Source organism: Dromiciops gliroides, chromosome 2 (assembly GCF_019393635.1).
Source record: "Dromiciops gliroides isolate mDroGli1 chromosome 2, mDroGli1.pri, whole genome shotgun sequence".
Taxonomy (NCBI): Eukaryota; Metazoa; Chordata; class Mammalia; order Microbiotheria; family Microbiotheriidae; genus Dromiciops; species Dromiciops gliroides.
Genome location: NC_057862.1, coordinates 409,772,845 through 409,799,974, shown reverse-complemented (window position 1 = coordinate 409,799,974; position 27,130 = coordinate 409,772,845). Strand labels below are relative to the sequence as shown.

At 39.6% G+C, this 27,130-nt stretch overlaps 2 protein-coding genes across 2 annotated transcripts; one reads left to right on the top strand and one right to left on the bottom strand.

Annotated features, from left to right (window-relative positions):
- The first annotated feature begins 1,236 nt into the window (after window positions 1–1,236).
- On the top strand, window positions 1,237–1,836 carry LOC122743509 (acyl carrier protein, mitochondrial-like). Its single transcript, XM_043988486.1, is given in 2 exon segments — window positions 1,237–1,345; window positions 1,348–1,836. Coding segments are annotated over 2 exon segments (453 nt in total). The 3' UTR covers window positions 1,692–1,836.
- Window positions 1,837–8,920: 7,084 nt separating this feature from the next.
- DNAJA2 (DnaJ heat shock protein family (Hsp40) member A2) lies at window positions 8,921–25,445 on the bottom strand. Its single transcript, XM_043983517.1, has 9 exons — window positions 25,241–25,445; window positions 23,140–23,199; window positions 21,877–22,100; window positions 19,138–19,218; window positions 18,883–19,016; window positions 18,159–18,355; window positions 11,399–11,543; window positions 11,094–11,221; window positions 8,921–10,758 (listed from the first exon to the last, which is right to left on the bottom strand). Exons 1-9 carry the CDS (start codon window positions 25,316–25,318, stop codon window positions 10,570–10,572), a joined length of 1,236 nt encoding a protein of 411 aa, XP_043839452.1. The 5' UTR covers window positions 25,319–25,445; the 3' UTR covers window positions 8,921–10,569.
- Between the last annotated feature and the right edge of the window lie 1,685 nt (window positions 25,446–27,130).

Below are 27,130 nucleotides of genomic sequence, written 5' to 3'. Positions count from 1 at the left end.
AGAAGAGAAAAACCTGATTGAGGAGAGCAAGGGACTCATTGAGGAGGAAACTGAAACTAGGGTGGTGAATGTTAATGTTAATTCAATATACCTGGGGTATGTTCTTGGAAATTGCCTTAACCCCAGGAATAGCTGTTGGTGGCTGTGGATAGAGTGCTAGGCCTGAAGTAAGGAAAACCCAGGAGCAAATCTGGCCTCAGACACTTACTAGTCATGTGACCCTGGGAAAGTCACTTAACCCTGTTTGCCTCAGTTTCCTTATCTGTAAAAATGAGCTGGAGAAGGAAATGGCATACTACTCGGGTCACAACGACTCAGACATGACTGAAATAACTGAACAACCACAAAATCTTAGTGCATTGTATATATTGCCTTACCTGTTGTAATCTCTTTTTTTTTTTTTTTGGTGAGGCAATTGGGGTTGTGACTTTCCCAGGGTCACACAGTTAGTGTCAAGTGTCTGAGGTCAAATTTGAATTCAGGTCCTCCTGACTCCAGGGCCCGTGCTCTATGCACTGCGCCACCTAGCTGCCCCATTGTAATCTCACACAAACCAAAACTCTGGAGCTTCTTCCCAGCCAGGGGCTTGTCAGCTGTGGTGGATGGACTCTGAGTGAGTTGAAGGAAGTGAAAGAAGAGACAGGAAAGTATGTTTTTGGGCAGGATGGGAGAGAAACTGGAAGACTGGGACTTAATCGGCAATAAAAAACTTCCAATAACGTTCAGTTTTGGTGGTCGGCCCTGGAAAGGTCTGATGAACCATTGGCTACAAATATGGAACCTTTGGAGGAATACTTCTTGCTCTCCATTTTTCTTATTCTGACCTCTTTGTTTCTTGCTTCCATAGGGAAGTTTGCAAAAGAAGTTGAATGTACAAGTAATCCCAATCCCAAGAACTGCAGCTAAAACCATCTCTTTGAAGGTGAGTGTCTAGAACAGAGTAACTTCTCAGGATTCACTCAAACAGGACTGGACTCTTAGGGCAAAGGGTCCCCTGGAGCCATGTTCCTGTTCATAAGTAAGGATATTTTTTTTCTTTTTTTTGGTGAGGCAATTGGGGTTAAATGACTTGCCCAGGGTCACACAGCTAGTACGTGTTAAGTGTCTGAGGCTGAATTTGAACTCAGGTCTTCCTGAATCCAGGGCCAGTGCTCTATCCACTGCACCACCTAGCTGCCCCTTGTAAGGATCCTTTTTAAAAGTTATGCCTTGGTTGCACTCTGGGTCGGCGTAGCCATGGCGGCCCGTGTCCTCTCTGCTTGTGTCCGCTGCCTGCCCGCGGCCTTGGCACCGCTGTCTGGGCCCCGGGCCCCCATGCTCGCCTTGGTGCGGCCGCTGGGCTTGGGTGGAGGGCAGCCGCGGCGGTTCCTGTCCCTGCACACATGCAGGTTTCTGGGTTATCCCTACAGTTGAGCCGCCAGTATAGAGACATGCCCCCTCTGACACTGGAGAACATTAAGGACCGTGGCCTCTATGTCTTGAAACTATATGATAAGATTGATCCAGAAAAGCTTTCAGTATCTTCCCACTTCATGAAAGACCTGGGCTCGGATAGTTTGGACCAAGTAGAAATCATAATGGCCATGGAAGATGAATTTGGGTTTGAAATTCCTGACATAGATGCTGAAAAGTTAATGTGTCCACAAGAGGTTGTAGATTACATTGCAGATAAGAAAGATGTGTACCAATAAAGTTTTTTTTTTCAAATCAAAAAACTCAGATGATCCCAGCGAGTGTCTGAATGTGAGAACACATTAGGAGACCATTGCTGCTGTTGTCAGAGTATTTCTGTTGGAACTATATTAAAATTTGTCTAAATATGTGTTGGCCTTTAAAAAATAAATATATGGGCAGCTAGGTGGCGCAGTGGATAGAGCACCGGCCCTGGAGTCAGGAGTACCTGAGTTCAAATCCGGCCTCAGACACTTAACACACACTTACTAGCTGTGTGACCCTGGGCAAGTCACTTAACCCCAATTGCCTCACTAAAAAAAAAAAAATTAAAAAAAATAAATATATAAAGTCAATATTCTCAGGCTTTTTGCATATAGAGTACTGCCTTTATAGTAATTCTGTTTAATGTTTAAAAGAGATCTCATTGTTAAAAGAACCTTTATGTCAGATGAAAGGGCCTTTTCTGGAATTAAACATTGGAATTGGTTCCCAAACTCATGTTTTCTCTTTAGTATGACCATCCCTCTCTGAATAGACACGCAGGTTTTGCTTCCTTTAAAAAAAAAAAGTTATGCCTTGCTGGATTTTGATCAAATCATCCCTTCTGGCATGGTTTCTAAAATTATCTCTTTGAAGTGGTCAAACCACAATTCTGATTAAGAGTTCAGCAGATATTAAGACACAGTTTGGGACAACTTTCTGTTTAGATCATAAGCTTCTTAAGTGTAGGGTCTATTAAGGAGTTCAGGATCATGACCTATTTAATCCATATAGTATGTTCCATGGCCATAGACTACACTTCTACATTAACATAGTGAAGTAATGGAACTGGAAGGTCAATGATAGAGAGCGTGTGAGCTATGATTTTAGAAGAGAGAAAAAAGAATGGATTCATATTAAGTATAAAAATGTAAACATTTTTGAAATAATTTTTTAAAACTCTATGTGTTACAAGTCACATAAAACAGTCATTACCCCTTTTCCTCAAGTCTTATGAACACCAAAAAGTAATCCTGACATTGAGGACGAGTTCATTTAATCACATCTCCAGAATATCTTCTCCAGGAAACTGAAGCTAGATAGATATCCTCAGTCCCCAGCCTGAGTCATGTTACTCTTTGCAAATTTGAGATTATTGTTTTTTTCTCAACCCAATTTCCACTTTCCCTTTGCTTTTTGAAAAGAAGCCAAGATGAAGTCACTTGTGTTGTCTTCGGAAGAAGTCCAAAAGAATAGCTTTTTGTCTAAATGAGAGTAAAGAGATTTGCATGGGTTTAAGGTTGGGATGAAAAATAGGTTTGGAATGCTTGTTATTACAGGCCCTGGTTCTGTTTTGGCTGTAGGAATTGGATAATGAAGCTATATTGGCAACTTCTCCAAATATTGTTTCATTGTAGTTGCTAATCCAAACTGAGAGGTCAAAGCAACCTTGTAGTTGGGAGTGTTGGCAATTTACCAGTCCATTTCTTTGTATTCCTTTGCTTCTTATCCTCTCCCCTATTCAGAGGCAGAATATCTAGAGCCAAATAGTAATAGTAATAGTAGTGTTTATATAGTACTTTAAGGTTTGTAAAAGGTAATACATGTTTTAAACGAAATTAGTAAGTGTTGATTGTTTTTTTATTCCTAGTTTAGAGCTTACAAGGCTAAGCTAGCAGTTCTCTCCAGAGCTACAAGATGATCCTGTCTACATTCAGTGCACCAGCCTTGGTGTTCTAACCATCAGTATCATAGAATATTACATAACACCAGTAGTTTAGGGACCAGAATATCATCCTACTTTATGGGCTTTCTTTGTCATAGTGAGGGAGATGTACTGTGTACTCAGAGGCTGTGGTTGGCCTATGTTGCACTGGGGATTTATGAGGTAGATTCAGGACGAGCTAATCTTTAAGGCTCTCTTTGCCTCTTAAGGTTTATGAGTCTATAAAACATCACATGGCAATCCTCATTGACAAAATTAGGATTACAATAATTTAGTTCTCCTGACTTTAGGTCTGTCTTCCTTGCTCTATTCTCTTCTTTTTCCAAGGGACTGAATTAGAGATAGCTTGTGGATTCGTTGCCTTGGAATTTGGGTGCCAGTGTTCTTCCCCCCCCCCCCCCCCGCCCCCCAGGTCTTTTCAACTATACATAGTTCCCAGACAGCTGACTTAAGGAATGACAAGTCAGAGCTTCATCACTTGAGTTGTATACTTTGGGTAGCTGCATCCCCTCCAAATCTAGATGAAATAGAGAAGACCATCTAACCCAAGAGATGACCTGCCTGTGCTTTGCTGCCAGGTCTGCCTTTGCCATGCCAGCCTCTGTCTGAGTCAGGTAGCTCTAAGCATCTTTAAATAATTCTCTAGGTAATATTCCCTTTTTCTCTTGAGACCCGCCCCCCAGTGCCACCCCCAGTTTTTTTCTTTTAGGTTTGACTATGTTTTTTCCCCCATTTCTACATGTGTTTTGCTTCAATTTGTTTGCTAGTTTGCTAGATAATTCACTTAGAGAACTGGGTTTTCAGTACTGTTCTCAACTGCCCAATTGAATGCATTTCCTTTACTTTAATTCCTGATGTAGTTTCCTGTAAGCTCCCTGGTATAGTCTCTCTGCAGGCTTGGTTATTGTAGCACTTTGCCTGACACATAGGAGGTGCTTAATAAATGTCTTTTAAAAAAACATTTAATGTTCCCCCCAATTACATGTAAAAATAATTTTTAACATTTTAAACAATTTTGAATTCCAATTTCTCTCCCTTCCTCCTTGAGATGGTAAGCATCTGATATGTTATACATGTGCAATCATGCAAAGCATTTCCATATTAGTCATTTTTGTAGAAGAAAACTTGAAATTCCCCCTCCCCCTACCAAAAAAAAAGAGAAAGTGAAAAATAGTATGCTTCAGTCTGTACTCAGACTCCATCAGTTCTTTCTTTGGGGGGTGGATAGTATATTTTATCATGTCTTTTGGGATTGTCTTGGATCATTGTATTGCTGAGAATAGCTAAGTCATTCACAGTTGATCATTATACAATATTGCCATTACTGTGTGCAATGCTTTTCTGGTTCTGCTCACTTCACTCTGCATCAGTTCAGGTAAGCCTTTCCAGGGTTTTCCAAAAGCATCCTGCTCATCATTTCTTATAGCACAGTAGTATTCCATTACAATCTACAATTCCAGTACCACAACTTGTTTAGCCATTCCTCAATTGATGGGCATCCCCATAATTTCCAATTCTTAGCCATCACAAAGAGCTAGTATAAATAATTTTGTACAACTAAGTTTCCCTCACCCCCAACCCTCTTTTTAAAATCTCTTGTTTTATGGCCCTTTGCCATACTTCTAAATTTCTCTCCATTCGGACTCCCTAATTTTTTTTTTTCTGGAGATGGAGAGCATTTTCCATCATGAGTCTTTTGGAATGGTCTTGGATCATTGTATTGCTGAGAAGAGCTAAGTCAGTCATAGTTGATCATCACACAACCTTGTTGTTACTCTGTACAATGTTTTCCTGGTTCTACTCACTTCACTCAGCATCAGTTCATGCAAGTCCTTCCAGGTTTCTCTGAAATCCACCTGCTCACTTTTTCTTACAGTATAATAGTATTCCATTACATTCATATACTACAACTTGTTTAGCCATTCCGATTGCTGGGCATTCCTTAAATCTCCAATTCTTTGCCACCACAAGAAAGAGCTGCTATAAATATTTTGTACATGTGTGTCCTTTTCCCTTTTTTAATGATCTCTTTGGGATATAAACCTAGTAGTGGTATTAGTAGACAAAAGATTATGCAGTTTGATTGCCCTTTGGCCATAGTTCCAAATTGCTCTCCAGAATGGTTGGATCATTTCACAACTCCACCAACAGTCTTTTGAATGAAGGCATTGAGCTAAAGCAGGTGAGTTCTCTCATGAGGTTCTTTGGGAGGTACCTACTCCCAGATCCCCTCCAGCAGATCAAAGGGAGCCTTATTCTTCCCAGAAAAGAAACTTTCCAGCCTGCACTGAAACCTTTCCATTCATCAATATCCTATTGGCAAGTGGGCAGATAGGCCATCCATCCCAATAATGTGACACCTCGATGCCTTGGTGGGGCTTCGGATACTCCTATTTCCTGTTTTCCCCTCCCAATCTCCTGAAATTAATAATCTATAGCAACTTTTCTATAATGTCTTGCTAGTCACTAAACACAAATTCCTTGATATGCTTACATGTTGAAGTTGTGCAACTAGCAACTTATTTTCATTGGAGTAAATGTAAAACGTGTCACCATTGGTCTAACTGACCTTTTGTTAAGGCAATATCCTCTGGTATAGTGGTGGGGGGTTACTTGTCTTAACTCTTATTCTTTATCATGGGGAAATATTTGCTTTTGTTATCTAGGGGAATTTGGGGGGAGTAGGAGGGGCAGGATAATACTGGACCTGTAATTTAATTGGTGTGGAGACTTCCTGGTATGGAAAACTCCCTCCACTGAAGTAAATCGTCCTATAACTTAACTTTTCTCAATGTCCCAGGCAAATCTTGCTTTACACTTAAAAAAAAGACTATAACACTGTAGATTGGTTTACTTTCAGCCTTCTTACCCTCACTGAAAATAAAAGGGGAATCTTTTGTTTGCAAATATTCTCATATTATCAAGATCAGCTGAAGAAATTATTATCCTTCATTGAGAAAAGAGTTGTTTGTCCATTTTTTGGAAGAGGACCAAATCTGAAGCCAGATTTGAACTCAGGTCCCCCTGAACACAGGGCCAGTGCTTTATCCACTGTGCCACCTAGCTGCCTCTGCCTATTAGGGTTTAATTTCTTTCCCTACCAATAGGATACCAATGTTTTTCTGCAGTATTTTTTTCTCTGTGTGGGTTCATCTTTTTGAAGCCCCCATTTTGTGTATAAAACCAATTAATGGGAATGGTTTCTTTTTTTGTAAACTTCATAGCTAGAATTAGTAGAATAGAGCTATTTTTCTCAGGAAGCATATTTTGTTTCAAGTAAGCACTACGCTTGTTCTTCAAACTTAATTACTTGAATAATCACCTCTATTTTGACTGAAGCTTAATCGAACTTTTGGATAATAAACGGAAATATCCATTGTACTCTTATGAAGCCTGTATCACACTACTAGGCTTCAGTTTTCATCCAATTTGTTACTAAAATCTTCCTACTTGAAATGATCGTGTGTCTTACCACTGTCATCAACTTCTTGAGAACAATATTCATAGTCCCTAGCACTAAATATTACTGTGCATTTTATATTAATATAAACTAAGAAGTAAAGCAAAGGCAGCTAGGTGGTACAGTGGATAGTGCTGGGCCTGAAGTTAGGAAGACTCATCCTCCTGATTTCAAATGGGAAAGCCATTCAGGATCTTTGCCTAGAAAACCCTAAATGAGGTCACGAAGAGTCAGACATGACAAATACATAGAAATAAAGCAAGATTCTCTTAGTTCAAATGTTTTTAACGAGAATGCAGAGGACTTAATTAGGTCAAATACTGTTCCAATTCCCTAAACTTTCCACATTCTAGATGGGAGGTGTGAAGTACATCCCTACAACAGTAAATACAAAGGCTTCATAGAAATAAGCAGTTAGCAAGTCAAGTTTTGTTGAACTAGCAACTATTCTTTGAATGAAGGCTCCCTAGTTCATGTACCACAAAGTAATGAGACAGGAATGAAGATGAGTCCAGAGAGATGCTCTAAACAACTGACAAAGAGAATTAGGTAGGGCTCAGGGGCTAATTTCAGTTGCAACTTGGCCTGATGAATTTAAAGTTGGAATAGCATGTATTTTATTGTCTGGAATTGATTAATCCCACTTTTCCAGAGCCTTTTGTGGGAAAAAGCTTTCAAACCAGCCTAGTGAAGCCACTGGCCAGCTTGCCTGGACTGCTCCTTTTGATTTTGTATAAAGTCTAATTGAGTAATAGTAACATACTATAATAAATCAAAGCTATCCTATATTTACCTAAATTTTCAATGACTATATTATTTTACTAAGAATCTTATCCTGACACCTTATGGCAGGAACATAATACCACATTCTGTATTTTTTTTTTTTTGCAGGGCAATGAGGGTTAAGTGACTTGCCCAGGGTCACACAGCTAGTAAGTGTCAATTGTCTGAGGCTAGATTTGAACTCAGTTTCTCCTGAATCCAGGGCCAGTGCTTTATCACTGTGCCACCTAGCTGCCCATTTACATAAGTATGTATTCTATATTCTTAAAGGTTATGCTACCAAAGAATAAACTCTGAAAGATGCTTTCAATTCAGGAAAAATTTATTAGTGTCCATTATGGGCAAAGCATTGTGAATCAAAGATGGAAACAATCTAGGAACATAGAAGAATTAGAAGGGACCTTACACCTAATTTCTGGCCCAAATCCCTCATAAAAAGTAAAAGGTGTAGAAAGGTCAACTGATGTGCCCAAGGTCCCACAGGGATTAAATAGCAGTTTGCATTTGCACTCAGGTCCCCTAATTCCAAATCCAGTGCTTTTTCCTGTTATAATACATAAAGTGGAAGAATAGGATCTGAGCAAATAACTCTAGGGAAGGTCTGAAGGGGAGATGTTGGTAAACTACAAACTTAAGTAGAATGTACCCCTGGCTTATGGAAGTTTATTAGCTAATACTTTTTTTTTTGGTGAGGCAATTGGGGTTAAGTGACTTGCCCAGGGTCACACAGCTAGTAAGTGTTAAGTGTCTGAGGCCACATTTGAACTTAGGTACTCTTGACTCCAGGGCCGGTGCTCTATCACTGCGCCATCTAGCTGCCCCATTAGCTAATACTTCTTAAACTGAATGGAGAGATCATTTTGTAGGGGCTGGATGAACAAAGGCTTAAATGAAGAGAGGAAGAGAGTAGCACCTGAGCTGGGTGTCCTGAGAGAAAACAAAAATGTTAATAGGTGAAGAAGAGTATGCTGCAGCTGTAAGGTGGATGGCCTACACAAATGCACTAATGTAGAAATCAAGGCAAAACCTGGGGGAAAACTAGTAATCCAGTTTAGCTGGGACAGAATGCATTTGAGGGAATATGAAATTATTCTCAGAAGACTGACCAAAGCAATTCATGGAAAATATCTAAGGAGGCAGGCTGCTCTCTATATTATTCATTCATGTCCTGTTGAAATTGCAGATCTTCTAAATAAAGCCATATGCTCTAAGTATACTAATAACCTCGAATTTTGAAGATGTTTTTCATACTACTTATCTTCACTCTGGCTGGCTGAAAGAAAGATTACACTGAAACATTGTTTTATAAACCTTTATTGGAAAGGCCACAAACTTTAATATTAAGTCACTGTATTTCTTTTGTTCAGTGCTTGTGGGGAAGTAACCTTGGATACAAAAATTATTGTTGATTTCTAGCCAAGGCTGGTTTTATTTTTTTGGTACAGTGGAGATTGTTGGGTAATATAACTTAAGTTTCACAGGCCCTGATTACTGCCAGGAATATTTCCCTGAAATTTTCACTCCTTCAGATTTTACTAGTCCTTGGAATTAATGAATCCAAAGTCTTGGTTAGCCAGGCTAATGAATGGCATAACATGTAATTCAATAGTTTGGCTTTGTTTCACCTCCTTTCCTATGTGTCCCATTTACAGAAGCTATTAAAAGATGTAATAGATAATTTGAATTCTACCTTTTCCCCCTCAAATCAGTGTTCAATAAACATCTACTTGGGAGTAAAGGAAAGATCAAAGGGTAGAAAGAACAGAAACATAATAACTTCAAAACATTTTTACACCTTCATGTTATATAGTTTTACCCGATTTCTCTTATACCAGTTTAACCTTCTTACTTTACTAAAATACTAGTAACAATCATTGCTCCCCCAGTTTCAAATACTCAAGTGAAAGTGGAAGACAGATCATTATTAACTTACTTAACACTTATGAATACAGCACTGTAATAGGTTCTATATAGACATGGTTCTACTACTGATTTGCTGTAACCTTAGTTGAGCCCCATAAAAAGGGAGTATAGAAAGGCATTAGCCTGGCCAGCATTGCTGGGAGGATCAAGACTTAGTGGTTATATAACTTAGATATCCTTGGCTGACACACACTACAAAGTCTCTCTTTTTTTAATCAATAAAGCCTGTTTCTACCAAAATCCGACTTTTGTCATTTATAGCTACAAAATGGGCAGGTGCTTAGAGCACAAAAACTTTACACCAATGGGTTTTTTAAGGGCTGTTTAAGAAGCAGAACAAGATATTTTTTTCCTCTCAATGTGAGCATCCCTCTAAATGTGACACATGGGAATAATTTTCACCAACTACTTTTATTACTCAATTCAGAAACTTTCACACGATGGTAAAAAAAAAAACCCTGAAACAAAACAAAACCTCCCAAAACTTTACAACCACTTCCAATGTAATTTTTCCATTGTTCCCGCTCAGCTCCAAACCCATTGTGTGCAAAGCCCATTGACCATGCATCTAAATCATAGATACAGGCTATGAAATTCTTTATTCTATTTGTAGCAGCTTATGCAAGTGCAGCCAAATACAAAGCCTCAGGACAAAATTGTACACAAACTTTACAATGTAGGAGTTGAATTTAAAATTGGAAACAAAATCTACACAACTGTAAAAATCAAGCACGGATACCAGTACTGAAACTTAGAACCCATGTGAAAGGGAATCTTTTCCTTTCAAGTGCTTTATTCTGCTACAGAACAGTCAAAATGAAGATGTAAAGCTTTGTGGTTAGTTTAAATTATACACTCTGTAGATACTATAACCAATTTAAAAGTTACACATACAGCAATAGATGTCCATCAGTTCATCTGGATTGCTTAGACAATCCAGGTAGATTGCTGAAAACAAATCAGGCAAAACTGGAAAGTATTTCCTCTTGTGCAACTTTACTTTTCTTTCTTTTTAAAGCAATGTTTACTGGTGGGCACACTGTACTCCAGGTCCATGATGGCTACTTTCCTCATCAGAGCTGTCATTATAAGCCTCCCTCCTCTGACCACCTGCAGAGCCTCGAGTGCTATCAAACTCCTGAAGATCTACCTCTTCTGTGTCACCAATCACACTAGGAACTTCAGGTCTAGCTGGAAGGAGGTCTTCAAGTTCCTTAAAAAGAGAGAGAAAGAGAACTGTTAGGTTCTTCAAGGTGACAGCTTCAATCTTCCTTTGGACATAATCTAGATGGAAATGCCTTCTTAAAGTGCTAAATTGAAAGGGGCTGAACTACTGATCTTGAATGGATCAAATACCAGTATAAAACCCCACCATGTAGGAATGCAAACACCCAGATGCAGAAATTGTATAAGCAAACCATGTTGAGATAACCAGAGATTTTCATAATCTTGGCATTACTGTACATTCAGCAACTAAGACTATTAAATAAAAATATCATTAATAATAAATACCAGATCACTATTTAAATTAGTTGGTAAAACACTTACAGAAAGTTTCTCTGGGCTAATCCAGTTGTTTTCAGGAAACTGTACATCAAACTTTATGTAAAGATCACCTTTTTCAAAGGGATTACGATACTGTGGCATTCCTTCTCCTCGAACTACACGGACACAGCCTTTATATTTGGGAACCCCAAAAGAAAAATATAAATCAGTATGTTATTCAGAAAAAGAATTGGCTTAACACACTCCAGACATATTTTCCTAGTTTTTAAAATGATGAAACTGTACGTTGTTATTAACACATCGAAACCAGCATTGCATCCAATTATTAGGTCTTTAAAACAAAATACCTGGTTCAATTACTTTGCCAGGTGGATATTTCACCACAATTTGACGGGCATCTAGGTGCTTAAATGTGAACTGAAATCCACATAGTGCTTCAACAAGTCCTATCTTGTGTGTCATATGTAAATCATTTCCATCTCTCTGGAATACCTGTGGATTGAAAAACAGAGGATAACTTGATTGGTAACTGTAGAATCATAGGCTAGCATGTATACTGAAATACACAAAGGTAGGAGGGGACTATTAGAAGAAAATGCTCAGGGGCAGCTAGGTGGCGCAGTGGATAGAGCACTGGCCCTGGAGTCAGGAGTATCTAAGTTCCAATCCGGCATCAGACACTTAACACACACTTACTAGCTGTGTGACCCTGGGCAAGTCACTCAACCCCAATTGCCTCACTTAAAAAAAAAAAAAAAAAGAAAATGCTCAGAAATTTTCATTTATGTTTGGTTAACATGTAAGTCAGTATGAAAAATTCAGATAACAGTGTCCCTTTGTTGTTCTCAGAGAAGGAATCAGGACTTAAAGCAGGTACCTTTAATAGTTAAGCACACTAGGATCCAGATTGAGCTCATCATTGTTCATTTCATTCTAAACTAACAAGTGGTTCATTCATATCTTGAAGGAAGAAGTTACAGTTCTGAAGGTAGTAAAGGGATATATTTGCTATCATTTACATTTTTGGGGGGAGGGGCAGGGCAATGAGGGTTAAGTGACTTGCCCAGGGTCACACAGCTAGTAAGTGTCAAGTGTTTGAGCCTGGATTTGAACTCAGGTCCTCCTGAATCCAGGGCCAGTGCTTTATCCTCTTCACCACCTAGCTCCCCCCCCCCCAATCCCCGCCTTTGCCTTTAACAGCAGGACAGCTATGTCGGTTTCTCCTCAGGCCCCTTGACCTGAGGATTTGCATAATAACTTTTTTCAACACCCATGTGTCCACCTTTATGTTCAAGTTACTGTGGGTATTAGTAAGAACAGGGTGTGACATATTGTCCTGCCTTGAAGCTACTCACAATCCTGTGTGGGAGTTGGGAAATAAGAATTGGAAGCAAATACAGAATATGAGTGTATAAGAGCTAAACTATATGGTAAAGATTTCAGGTAATGAAGGAAGTGAAGAAGGGAATAGGCAAAGGCTAGAAAAGACTGGAAAAAGTATCTCTTAAAAGAATGGACAGGGGGCAGCTAGGTGGTGCAGTGGATAAAGCACTGGCTCTGAATTTAGGAGGACCCGATTTCAAATCCAGCCTCAGATACTTGACACTAGTTATGTGACCCTGGGCAAGTCACTTACCCCGAAGCCCCCCCCACACAAAAAAGAATGGATAGGATCGGGACTGGAAGAGGACATTTAGATAATGCGAGGAAAAGCTAAGGCAGGAAAGCAATTAAAATGTGTCTGGAGACATTTATTAAGAACATACTTCATGTGTTATGGAAGAGAGATCAGAGGGTAGGAGAGATAATGTACAGGAGTTGTGATTTATGGAGAACCATGAAAATTTGGTAGAAAAGTTTATTCTTAAAGTGGTGGGAAATAGGGAGTCAAAGGTTTCTGAGCAGAAGTGACAGGATAAATTTGAATATTAGGAAGATTCATCTGGTGGCATGATATAAAACAGACTGAAGGGAGAAAAAACCAGAGTCAATATGGAATATCAGGGTCCCAGTCTACTGTCAAAAGAATACAGGATTTATCCAATTTATCCAAACTACCAATATATTATGATGCTGACTAAAAATTTCAAGGTATCCAAGCAACTTGGGGGTACAGTGCTTTGAATACTTAACTTTGAATCAAGAAAACCTCAGCTCAAATTCTGCCTCAGAAACAGTAGCTGTGTAATCCTAGGCAAGTCACTTTCAGTCTGTTTTCCTCATCTGTAAAATGAGACTAATATAGCATTTAGCTCAAGAGTTGTAAAAATCAAATATGTAAAGCACTCTGCAAACCTCAAAGTGCTATGTAAACTCTAGCCATTATTTTATACAATATATATTTTAAAAGTTAACTCCTGGGGGCAGCTAGGTGGCACAGTGGATAAAGCACCAGCCCTGGATTCAGGAGTACCTGAGTTCAAATCCGACCTCAGACACTTGACACTTACTAGCAAGTCACCCTGGGCCCTGGGCAAGTCACTTAACCCTCATTGCCCCACCAAAAAAAAAAAAAAAAAAAAAAAAAAGTTAACTCCTGCCTTGTGCCAAATTCTCGGACAAATTTGATTTTACAACTTGCCCCTTTTACAGAAGACACTGAGATTCAGAAAAGGCCAAAATGACTCGTCCAGTCACAGAACTAGTTAAAGGGTAAAAAAAAGATGGGATTCAGATCCAGATCTCTCCTCACTCCAAGTTTAGTGCTTATACCACAAAATGATGCTGTCTCTCAATCATATCCCAATGATCTTTACTATTAGCCTATTGTCTGAAATCTCCATCATTATGGTCAGTCCTTTGGGTCAGAGGACCTCATATTAAACAGAAATACAGGTAGACCTCAATTTAAAACAGGCTACCCAAACCCCATTCATAAGATGGTTTGGAACTTTGAACTAATTTTTTTATTTTGACAAAGTTATAAATGGTCTAGCTAATCTATAATATTAGGGATAGGGACCATACCTAATACTATTGGTATAGAGAACTATATACAACATATACCAATGTTGATCAGTTCCTCTTCCAAGTCTTACTTAGTCTGAAGTTGAAAAGGGTACTGAGTTAATTTGATTAGGGACATAAAGACAGTGTCATCTCGAACTTGGTGGAACTTGAACTCAGGTCTTCCTGCCAGCTCTTTATGCACTACTTTTACATTGCCTCTCATAACAAGTGAAATGGTAGAAAATGACATTGCTGTATCTTTTGGATCATAAAGAGCAAATATCTTGAATGCTAATGCTCTGGGAAAAACATTTAAATTAGAGAAAAAGTAGCAAACGGACAGGGATAAAATAAAGGAGACCCAGATTCCGGAGATCCATCTGATTCTGCTACTGTCTTTATAACTTGGGCAATTCTTTTTCTCAATATGGCCCTCTGATTTCTTCCTTATAAAGTAAAGGAGTTGGACTCAGTGATCATTGTTTTCTGCTTTAAAATTTCAAAAGAGAGAACAACCCTTTCCCCCATATCAAGTGGGAGGCTCATATGAGTGATGTAAGAGCTAGGAAGGAGATAGAGGAGCAAGTACAACGCTAATCCAGTGAACAAGCAATCTACCTTACTTCATATATCTTTTATCTCCCTCATCCTAGAGGAGAAGATTTAGCTATTTTGGTATAGTTTGGGTTGATAAATGCTAATGTACAAACCACTTTGAGCTTCTGGTGTGTGTAGGAGGAATAATGTTTGGCACTACAAAAAGTATCAACAAATTTCATATCTGTACAACATACAATATGGGAGTTTTGGTGTGAGGAACTTTATTTTTGCCTTCACTTAAGTCTTTTTTGCCTTTGAACTTTATGTGAAAGCACATAAAATCTGGAAAGTACCTTAAACCTGGATTTTATTAATGTCTTCTGAAAAAGAATGTTTATTTCCATTTATCCTGTTAGCAGGATAAACTGGAGAACTAAGCATACGGCATTTTGAAAAGCTTCAAGAAACTTGAGGGAACCTCTCTCTTGGCCAAAGCATGGCCTGCTACACAAACCTAGGAAAGCTAAATACCTAACACAGCCAGCTCTTGACTATTTATACTATTGTAATAGATGCAACAAAATAGATTATGAAAAACACACTTTAAATCTTGTAGAATGTATTACATCTTATGTTTACACAGCAGACTTGGTAGGAAATCATGGCAGTGCTATATAAAAGTGCTAAGAGAGGGGCAGCTAGGTGTCGCAGTGGATAGAGCACCAGCCCTGGAGTCAGGAGGACCTGAGTTCAAATCCAGACTCAGACACATGACACTTATTAGCTGTGTGACCCTGGGCAAGTCACTTAACCACAATTGCCTCACTCCCCCCCCCCCCCCCCCCCCCCCCCGGGAAAAAGAGTGCAATGTGCTTTTCCATGGCTACTAAAAACACTGTCTTCTAAGCCAAAAGACTAAACTGCTCATGGTCACATTTTCCTCTCAACAGAAACTACTTGAAAAATAAAAACAAAACGATAGGAAAGCCATGCTGCTTGTGTGCATGAAAACCACACACTATCAAAAGCTAAATTTAAAAAATTTAATTTAATATAATAATTCCTAGAGATATTAAAGTTTGTTTCTGCTACAACACAGCATTCCAACTCTGGAGGCCCTCACTATTTCTCGCCTTATAACCTAGGATAAGCAGGCTCTTTTTCTCAGATCTACCTATTTAGCCCCAGCCTCTCTGAGCTACAGTCAACTATCACTAACTGCTTTTTGGACATCTCAAACAGGATGTCCTGTCCCCTGACATCTCAAAATAAAAATATCCAAAAAAACGCATGATCTTTGCAAATCCTCCCCCGTTTCTGAAATTCTCTATTACTGCTGGGGGCACTACCATTCTCCTTTTACCCAGGCTTGTAACAGTGTCACCCTTGACTCTACACTCTCGGTCATCACACAAATCCAATCCACTGCCAAATAGTATTCTTTCTACCTTCACAATGTTTCTTGTATGTCCCCTCCTGTCCACTTACAGAAGTATCACTCTAGTTGAAGTCATTATCACTTCTCATCTAAATAATTGAAACAGCTGTTCAACAGGTCTCCCTGCCTTAAGTCTGTACTCCAATCCATCTTCTACTCAGCTGCTAAATTGGTTTTTTTTCTTAAAGCATAGGTAGGGATCTTAACATGCCGCTCTCCCGTACTCATACTCCAGTGGCTCCCTATTACTTCTAGGATCAAATATAAAGTTCTGTTTGGCATTTAAAGCTCTTCATAACGGGATCCCTTCCTACCAACTGACCTTTCCAGTTTCCTTACACTTTAATTGTCTCCATGCATCTACACTGGCCTACTTGCTGTGCCCTGACATTACCTTCTATTTCTATGCCGTTGCACTGGCTGCCCCATGTCCACTATGCCCCCTTTCCCTCTCCTCCTTCAAGACTTAGCTTAATTATCACTGGGGGGGGGGGGGGGGGGGGGGCTCGGGGTTGAGGCAATTGGGATTAAGTGACTTGCCCAGGGTCACACAGCTAATAAGTGTCAAGTGTCTGAGGCCGGATTTGAACTCAGGTTCTCCTGAATGCAGGGCTGGTGCTTTATTCACTGTACCATCTAGCTGTCCCTAAATCTCACTTTCTTCATGAGGCCTTTCTCCACCTCCCCAACTGAAACTGCCTACCCCTCTGAAAATAACTTTTGGTCTAGATATATTTTGTATGTATGTGATTATCTACATATTGTCTTGTCTCTCCTCCTCTTTGCAATGAATGATTCTTGAAGACAGGGATTATTTTTGCCTTTCTTTGTATTGTCAGCATTTCCTGGCACATAATAAATGCTTGCTGACTGTTATAAGCCAGACATGAACAACTGCATCAACATCAGATACATTTACAAGATCTAACTTTTATAAAATTCCTAATGTAGATGTGGTTAAAGGACATAAAATGGCAATTTACAAAGGAGACACTATAAATTTAATGACGTGAAAAGATACACCAATTGCCTAGTAATCTGAGAAATAAAAATCAAAACCTTATCACTCACACACACACACACACACACACGGTGGGACAGTGGGAATGCACGCTAATTTGTTGGTGAGAATGATGTGAAAACTGAATGGCAATATGAAATAATCTCAAAATTGTGCACACTTTTCAACCCAGTGATTCTACTGCTAAGACTATTACCAAAGAATCATGAAAAGGCCTATCTGTAAAAAAATGTTTGTTTTTTTTCCCCTTCCTGTGATCAGATCAACCCATAGGCTCAACCATTAGAGAATATCTAAATCACACTGTAATTATTACAGTTCTGTGAATAACAACATATGAAGCAGCCAAGGAATTGGGTGTAGTGATACGTAATGAGTGAAACCAGAACAAGGATCAAAACTGGTCAAAGAACAGAAGCACTTCTTTGCCGGTTTTTTAGGGTAAGATGTCACCTCTTGATTTATCTGATTTTTTGGTGTTGTTGCTGCTAGTTAAGTTAAAATTGCCACTGCATGTTTTAATTTGGAGCATTCTGGTTTTCTCAGAGGGTGAAGTTGAAATAAATACTCCAATTTTGACCAACTGTTCAATTTCCTTCTACTGGTTTTGAACAGAAGGTAACAAAGAAAAGTCATGTTTTAACAGTGCAATTCATCCAGGGTATCTTTAATTACAACCTTCTTTTGTTTTCTACTTTTGATATTTGGTTAATCTGCTCACCAAGCAAAAATTCCACAGTGAACAATTTGCCATTACTTACTTTAAAAGTCAACTTTCCTCTGACTAACCATTATATTTTTCTCAGTCTAACAGTGAAGGTAAGTCTCACTCAAACCAGATAATGGATGTAAAATGTGAGGTCAGGGTTTCATTTTTGAATGACTAATTTAATTTTTTTTAAAACTGCCAAGTAAACATAAAATACACTTATTCAATATAAATTTATTAAAACCTATTTAGTAAGCACCAATTCCATCCATTAATGATAATAGCTAACCTGAGGATAATCCCATCACATCAAACTGAAACACTCTCCACACTTTTCCCCTTAGGCTCAACCAAAGTAATCTGGCTGCCAAATCAAACACAATTTGTCAGAGAGAAAACTGAAAAAGAGTCCAATGTCACAAATCTACTTATGCCAATTAAAGAAATTACCTCATGCTCCTTTTCTTGTAGCAAAAGAACAATGTCTCCTGGTTCCACTCCTGGGGCCTGGTCTGCTTCTCCAGTAAATGTAATTCTCTGTCCATGTTTCATGCCTTTATCTACATGGACTTCAAGAATCTTCACTTCTTTTATCACCTTTTTTCCTTCACATTTTTTACAACGATCTTTCTCATTAATTACTTCTCCTAGAAAGATTGAGAGGGAAAAACTGCTGAGCTTAAGGAGAAATATTATAGTATTTTAATGCACCTCCTTCAGGAATGGGTAAGCATATTTCATCCTGTAAAACCCTTAGTATTTTAACTATAGTTAGAAAGTGTTATTTTGTTCCCACCCCATTATCTATCCTTTTTACATCCTCTTATTTAAATGTTAACTGAATCAATTTGCTATCACCCACTCCATTCAAATAACCTTTAAAGTGAAACAGGAGAGTGAAATTATTCTAGGATTTTTACTTCAAGAAGGAAATAAACTATTTATCATCTATCTTATTGGAGATAAAACATTTCAATCCAGTCGAGAGGACAGTAATACTGAATAGATTACTGTATTATTTATTATTGTTAGTACTTGAGCTGTTTGTTTTTTGTTTTTAGGCAAATAGGTGAATACAAACAATGAAAAACAAAACAAATTGATAGCAACTCATTCCATTTGCTGTATTTTAACCCTTTCCAACAAAAGCAAAGGAAAAGAAATGTCAGCATACCTTCTCCATTACAATCAGAGCACACAGACTGCATCTGCTGTACCATCCCAGGAGCCAGCTGTCTTATCATTATCCGTACACCTCGACCCCGACACGCACTACATTTCTGAACAGCTCCTGTCTTGCCACCTTGGCTAAAGATGAAGCAGATTTCTTAATGAGACTTAAAAAACCCCCATGGCATAAGATTTTGATGTGTTATTTAAAGAACTGAAGGAAATATTTCTAATAAGAAAAAGAAAAACATATACTTACCCACTGCATGCACTACAAAGAACATTTTTGCTAAGTTGCAGTTTGGTGGTCTTGCCATTATAAAGATCTTCTAAAGACACCCTGAAAAATTAAAAAAATTTTTTAAAATTAATTTCAACTTCCAGCATTGTCTAATCAGCATAAAGCAACGAAGATGTCTTTTCAAATCAAATTTCACTAAAACTTTTCACAATAGAAATAATGCTTTTAAAATCGATTCAATTGATGTTTTAATTTTGTCGCTAGAACAGGAAGCTGATTCTCTTACTATCAATGCAATATATTAAGTAGGATTTTCCCTTGTATCAGAATATAAAACAAAGCTCTCTGGTTTCTGTTTCTCTAAATGCAGAGATAAGACTGTTGACAGGAACAAAATTCCACTATGGCTTGGGGGAGAGGTGGAGAGGGAGGGGGCCCTTGAAAGACATTCAGAAATGGGAAGCTTAGTGGCCTTAGTCTGTAGTATAGAGGATACAAAGAGTCACCCTCCAGATTAAGTAAAACAAAAAGATGACAATTTATTCCATTTCCTGTGTTTCCAACCCCTTTCAACAAAATCAGAGAAGAGAAAAAAGGCATCTGAAATTGCAATCGGAGCAAATGCTGTACTATCACTGGAGCCAAAATGGACTGACTCAACTTTAGGACACCCATCCTGGGTTTAAGCTATTCTTATTGGTAAGTCAATGAGGGCAAACCCCAACAGTCCTCTAATCTACATGTTTCTAGCTTTCCACCGTCACCATCTTTTTTTGCCATACACATTTAAAACCATTGTCCTTCCATTGCTCTGGGAATGGCAATCAAATCAATATTCTCAGTGCTTCTGGAAAGAGCAATGGAATTAATCAACTCCTTTCACACACCCCCTGCCTTCCCAAACCAACCCCATTCCTTGGCTACCACTTCTCATTAGAATGTAAATTCCTTGAGGGCAGAGACAAGTCTTCAACTTTATTTTTATTTTCAGCGATTAGCACAGTCATAAAGTAAAGGCAGAAGCCTTTGAAGAAGAGAGTAGATATAACTTCAACAAAAGAAATCCTAAAGTCCCAGTCTTTATTCCAGCCAATTTCAAGCTAGTCTTTGTAAACCTATATACAATGAAATATTTAAAAAATTATTAAATGGACAAGCATTTAGTAAAAGCAAACTTGTAATACATGAGATGCATTCTTCGACTATGTCCTGTTATATTATAACAATTTTTTGGTGGGCTGTCAGTTTTTAAGGCTGAAAAACTAATCGCTCTGCAGTCAATTTAATGATGGGATAGACTGGTCCTCAAAATGGAGGATCTGTCTGAACCCATTCTAGAACTTTCTAGCTTGACCAAATGGGCTAGACTTGTACCCATAGAACCCAGGATGGATCACCACCACAAACCCCATTGAAAAAGGAAGGACTTTAATGGAGGAATCAAATTAGTCCTAAATGATTTACTCAGTTTAGTTCAAAATGATCAATGTTCTACTGGCATATTAAGGGACCTATAGGTATTCATGAACAAAACACTGAGTAACAATATCTTCAGTTAATGAGAGCTCTACAGATCAGACAGTGTTTTGTTTTTGAAAACAACTAATGGTTTAAAGGTAAATTTAAAACATAGTGAAGAAATGTATCGTTTCCATGTTCTTCTGGCTCCAAATAACTATTACAATTAATAGAGGAAACTAAACATCCAAGACAGTACAAATTCTAGTCACAAACTTGGAACTATACAGACACAAGGTTTGTTCCAAGAAAAGGTAAAGGAACCACAAAACCAAAAGGCAAGTATTTTCAGTCATTTGAAAAACAAAACCAAAAATCCAACTCCCACAATACTCCAAATTATTTTAATATCACAACTGAGGCAATATCCAAGGTAGTACAAAGAAATCCCAATCTCAAACCTGGAAGCTATATAAATACAAAGGTCTGATCTAAGAAAATGTAAGAGAAGCTTAAAACCAAGAGACACAGTATTTGCAATCACATGGGGGGAAAAGTATCTTGACTGAGATAAAAATGAAGTTAAAAAAAATCCTTTAAATCCAAGCATTTCTAAAAATTAAAGGTGATTAAGTTCATATAGGATTCCATTTTTATTCAAATATAAAAGCCAGGTAATTGGAAATAGAGTACCAAATTTCCTGAAACTTAGAATTTCTCCAAAGTTACTGTTAGTTCATATAACATTTAACAGGTAATAAAACCTTCTATGTTACATAATGTGAAACAGCCATTTTCAAATCCTAGAGGACTTCTAGGTTCCAAGTGTAAGATCAAGGTCAGAAACCGATCATATGCTGGCAGGTTAGTGTAGGCTAAAAGCCAACATACTCCACCAGAAACCAATTTAGGGGCTTATGCTAAGCATCAAATAATCTGTGATTTTACTTGTAAACAAAACCAACCCTCATATGAAAGTCACTCAACTTGATGGTTTCTAACCAGAGTTAAAACAAACATTTAATTACTTCAAAACAAAACAGTCTTGAAGATTTAGGTCATATAACAAGAAACCTCAGAAGCACCTCACAAAAGCACCTTCCAACAAAGTGAAAGAGACTAAACACAAATCAAAATCTGAACTAAAGAAAGTACACCAGATCCCTTGCAGAATAAAATCAGTTTCATGGAAGGGTACACCCCCCCAAAATCTTTTCTGATACACACTTATTTCTGTAGAAATCATAACTCTCAATGAATATATTAGCTATAACAATAGTTATTTTTAAAAATACTTACTTTAGAGGATGCATCATGTCCTCGCCTCTTCTTCTACCATTTCGACTTCTATTTTGATTACCCATAAAACTGAACAATCCTCCACCAAAAATATGAGAAAAAATATCATCCATGCCACTGCCTCCACCACTACCTTCTCGAAGGCCTTGCTCTCCATATCGATCATATAATTCCCGTTTCTCAGGGTTTGATAAAACTTCATATGCAAAACTTATTTCTTTGAACTACAAAAGAAAAAAACAAATTGAATTTTAGTGCTGAAAAGGACCTTAGAGTTCTCTTTTATTTGGTCAGAGAAACAGGACTAGAGGGTGGATTCTCTTTTTCAGGGCTCTCTATTTTATCTGACTGCTTTCTCAGTCTTTTAGAAGAAAAAACAACCAACCAACTCTCCATTATTCACAGTAATAAAAATGCTAAAAATACTTTTATTTTGCTTTGTATTTTTCCTACCGAAGCAAAATGACCCTCTCAACGATATTTTGCTTAGGCTAATATTAAAATCTGTTTATATTACTATGCAACCACACACTGACAGAAGTGGTGTAGCAATCAACCTCTAATTAAAAATCTGCTGCAGTGTATCCAAATATTGTTAATCAAAATTTATAGCACGCAGAACTGGAAATAATCTAAGTCATCTAATCCAAGCCTGTTATTTTACATGAGAAAACTAAGGCCCAGAAAATTTAAGTAACTCACTCGGTTACACATATAAGCCTTTCCATTACACGACGGTGTCTGTTTCTGTACTTTTGCTCCTGCTGTTTTCTCATTTTAGGAATTGTCTTTCCTTATCTACTGAATTATTGACCAACCCTTTAATGTCCAAAGCAAATATCAACTCCTGAAGGTAGATTATCATAATTCCTTCTCTTCAGTAATTACCTTCACCCCAACTCATACCTAATATGACCCTTTGCTTGGAATTCTCATGAATGTATGTATTTTTAAAATATTAGTTATTTTATGTGTCTCCCCATATAGACTGAAAATGCAACATGGACAGGGACATTTGTTTTATGAAGATGATTTAGGAGGGAAATCCAAGAATCAATTATGCACACAATAGCCTCCAGTCTAAAGTCTAAAGTAATGGAAGCTAAAATTTTAAAAAGCAGATTTATTGTTTGTAGTCTCACCTTTAATGCTTTAAAAAGTGTTTTAACTATACAAGATTTTCAAAAGGAGCACAACCAATCTAAGTGTAAAAACTTAACACCTTGGAAGATAAAGACAAAATCCCAAATATTTAACACTTACTTTGTCCCCAGCATTTGGATTCTTATCAGGGTGGTATTCCTTGGCCAACTTTCTATAAGCCTTTGAGAAAGGACAACAAAAAGTTATTTACACGAATAGTTAGACTATTTTAACTTACTTTTTTTGTTTGTTTGTTTGTTTTTGCAGGGCAATGAGGGTTAAGTGACTTGCCCAGGGTTACACAGCTAGTAAGTATCAAGTGTCTGAGGCCGGATTTGAACTCAGGTACTCCTGAATCCAGGGCCGGTGCTTTACCACTGCGCCATCTAGCTGCCCCCTTTAACTTACTTTTTTGAGAAAGAATTTTAAGTAAAAAAAAAATCCACTAAATTTATAGACTAAATATATACCTCTTTCCCATTAGGATACTTATTGAATAATTTCAGTTTCACTAGCATATGCTTATGTAACCAAAACTTCCCAGTTACCATTATTGTTGGGGAGAAGAGTTAAAAATGAGATACAAATAATAGAGTGAGAAGAAAACAATGGAACATTGTTTCATTTTCTCACTTATTCCTGAGTATTTTATTGAAAAGAATCAAGCAAAAAAAAGTTTCTACTCATTTACAGAAGTGCTAGTAGTCAATGAATATTCGGAACGGATGGTAAATAGGATCAAGCAGATCTCCGAAGCAGCAGCACCGCCCCCACTACCCCCCCCTCCGGTCAATACCGGGAACAGGGCAAAACGAAACTACTAAATAGGCACAAAACTTGATAATCCGGGTAATCAAATCATATTGTGATCTTTGACTTGGGAGAATTGGAAATACGTGCCAAACTATATGGTTAACCATATATTTTACTAAAGCCTTCACGCAAAGAAATGAATTATATAATAGTAAATCACTTCCGGTAAGGTGACAGGAAGCCCATTTTCTGAGATTTTACTCCCAGCAGTCCTCAGCCTCACTGCCCAAGGCACTTCCATTTCAACCAGCTCACAAACTCTGATACTAAATCCAAAGTATGTTGTGAGAATTAATTAAATATCTTAAGTGCTCTGAAATTCTCAGATGAAAGACTGCAGCACTACAAGGAAGTAATGAGGTCTTCAGATTTATTTTTTTTTTTTAGTGAGGGTTTCAAGTGTTTACTTCAGACTAAGTGCCAGTTTCATACCAGTAGAACCAACAATTAGAATGACCAGGTTTCACAACAATGTACCCAAACGTGCACACCCCGGTTTAGTCACCAATGCCAATGAGGCACTGCATGTTTTGAAGCCGCAACAGAGCTCATGAAAACAGTTCTCCCATCACAGCTGCTCCAATGTCAGCAGGAACCCGGGGCCCGGTGATGCCAGGAGCCTTTTCCTAGCACCAGACCTGAAGCTCTTAGGGCCATCAGTAGACGGCCCGGAAGAGGGGAAAAGGCTTTCGCCACTGATGACAGAGTAGAAAGATCCTTTCCCAACTAGCCTTCCTCCTTGTCCCATTGCACACACCCCTTTTATCTGTGGCTGCTACAGTGAGGAGGAGGGGGTAAAGGCCGGGCCGGGGATGCACCCATGTGCGTTGGCTCAACCTGTTCTTCCAGGGGTGGTGACCTCGGCAGCGGGATGCAAGGGAGGTGGGGCGGCTCTCGGGGCCGGCCACAGGGCGGAGGTTTTAGTGCTGGGCCTCGGGGGTGTTGCTTGTTTAGGGGAAGGTGCACTACGAAAAAGCAAGTGGGAGGCCCCAGGACGGCTCTCCGGGGAGCCCCGGCCTCCATTTCCGCCCGGCATCGCTGCTCCCAAGGTCAGCAGGATGAGCAGGATCCGGGGGGGGGTGGGGGTTGGGGGAAAGGCACCGGTGCGGCGGCGGCAGGAAGCCGGAGGAGGAAGGGAGCCGCCTGGAGGCCAAGGCCCGGGCGCCGCATGTGGGCCCCAGCCAGGCCTGCTCCGCTTTCCCCGGCAGGCCCCGGCGCGGCCTCAACCCCCGAACGCCGTACAACCCCTCGCGCCGCCGGGCCGCTCTCCCCGCCGAAGTTGCCCAGCCCTAACCCAGCCCCGTGCCTAGGTCCGAGCCCGAGTCCCGTCCCCGCACCGCCTGCTTGCCCGCTTGCCCGCCGGCCGGCCGGCCTCGCGCCGCACCGCACCGCCCGCGCATGCCGATACCTTCTTCAGTTCGTTCTCGCTGGCGCCTGGAGGAACCCCGAGGATGTCGTAGAGCTTTGTATCGGCCACGTTCGCCATCGCGGGGTAGAGGGCGGGAGACGGCAGAAAGCGGCGGCGAACCCGGGCCCTCGAGCGGTGGCGGCGGCTGAGGAGAAGGATACGCGAGAGGAGGAGGAGGGAAGAAGAGGAGGGGCTAAACTCTGACCCCACGTATAACGTCGGAAGCCAGCTCCGCCCCCTTGCTCGCTGGACGCAGCGGCAGAGCCGAGCACCGCCCATCTATCTGGGAGACGGTTGGGCCCGGCTGTTGGAGGGCTAGCTGCGGGGGGCGGGGAAGGGAGACCGGTTCGTGTTGGGGCACTGACTCCTCTGGAATAGAAGCGAAAATATCCCGGAGCTTTCTGTTTTCTTTTTTGTTTTTTGGTCGTGCGGGGAAAAAACTAGGAAAAACTTGACAGTGACTTCAGAGCTTCTCCCAAACTTGGAAATCCTTTCGGTCACGCGTCATGAGAACTGCGGGGGACTTTGGAAACCGTCTAGACCTGCCCTATTTACAGATAGGGAAACTGAGGCTCAGAGAAGGGAAGGGGTTGGCCCCTACTGGCATCCTTCCAGTTGTGCTGGAAGATATCTATCTTATAGATGCTCCTCATTTTTACTGTCTTCCAGACCTGTGATTTTATCCATGTGGGGACATCACTGATTAGCAGTGGCAACTCTCTTGTAACGAGTCCAAGAGAGTTAGTTGCCTGGCACACAGGTTAGTTCCCATGGTCCCACCGTTTGTGTGAAAGGCAGGACTTGAACCTAGGTCTTCCTGACGCCAGAGGCAGCTATTTACCCTCTTTACCATCTCTCAAACTTTAAAACGTCTCTTGTTCATTTTAATTTGGAATGAACTTCTTTTGTTTATTTGCTGCCCCTCTTGCCTTATGGGATTCCCCTATTTCTTTGTCTAGCTGGGGTTTTCCTCAATCCTGTTTCACAGTGTACATCTCCTTTCCCCGCCTCCCACACTTAAGCCTCCGCCAGCTTCTGTTCTTCCTTTTCTCCCTCCCCTCCTCAATTTTTCTGCTTCTTGATATCTTGTTTTCAGAACCTCCTGACAGGTTAGTTTCTGTTTCTCTACTTTTCAGATTGAATAGAGATGGATCCCCCCTCCCCCCCCCCCCCCCCGTGGACTTAGTTTTACACAGCTTTTGAAAGAACCACCCCACCTGTCTCCCTCCCCATCCCCTTGACTTAGTCCAGCTCCTAAATTGTTGGCTTCCTAACTCTTTAACTCTAAAACACGTTCATAACTTCAGGATGGTTACAGGTAATGTATTTTTCTCCTTTGTTTTATTGCAGCCTACTTGGCAATTTGTGAATAATTTGCCAACACTCTTTGTCTTCGGAAATTGAGGCTAACTTTGTCCCTTTTTGAATTATAGACACTGTATTTCTACTTGTTAGCCCCATGTAGCCTGTTGGCCCATGTACCAGTTCAAAGCCATTTATGCACTAACCAATACATTTTTCCAACTATTTACTTTTTGCCTCGAGGTACCCCATGCTCTTTAGCTCCAAATTTAGCCCGTGCCATTAAAAAGAAAGGCCTTTATCTCACTTCGTTTGTAGCATTGTAAAATGCTGAGTCACAGTGCAGCTGAGGACTGAGATAGTTCAAATGACTTAAAGTTCAAGTCTAGAGTCATTTCAAATTTCTGCCAGGTTTATTTTGTTGCTTCATTTCTTTATGTATTTATTTAGGGGATGGGAATGGGAAGGAAAGGGAAGAGAAGGATATTGCAATGTTTGCTTTTAAGTTTAGTCCTGAAGCATTTTAGTGCTGAAACATTTAGTTCATTAAGGGAATTCTATATACTTAATCCCAATTAGTGCTAGACT

Coding starts and splice junctions, on each gene's coding strand:
- DNAJA2 (XM_043983517.1), bottom strand. CDS start 25,318: ATGGCGAACGTGGCCGATACAAAGCTCTACGACATCCTCGGGGTTCCT. Junction 19,219..21,876: donor GACATGATGCATCCTCTAAA/GTAAGTATTTTT, acceptor TTAATTTTTCAG/GGTGTCTTTAGAAGATCTTT. Junction 11,544..18,158: donor TACAAGAAAAGGAGCATGAG/GTAATTTCTTTA, acceptor TTCAATCCACAG/GTATTCCAGAGAGATGGAAA.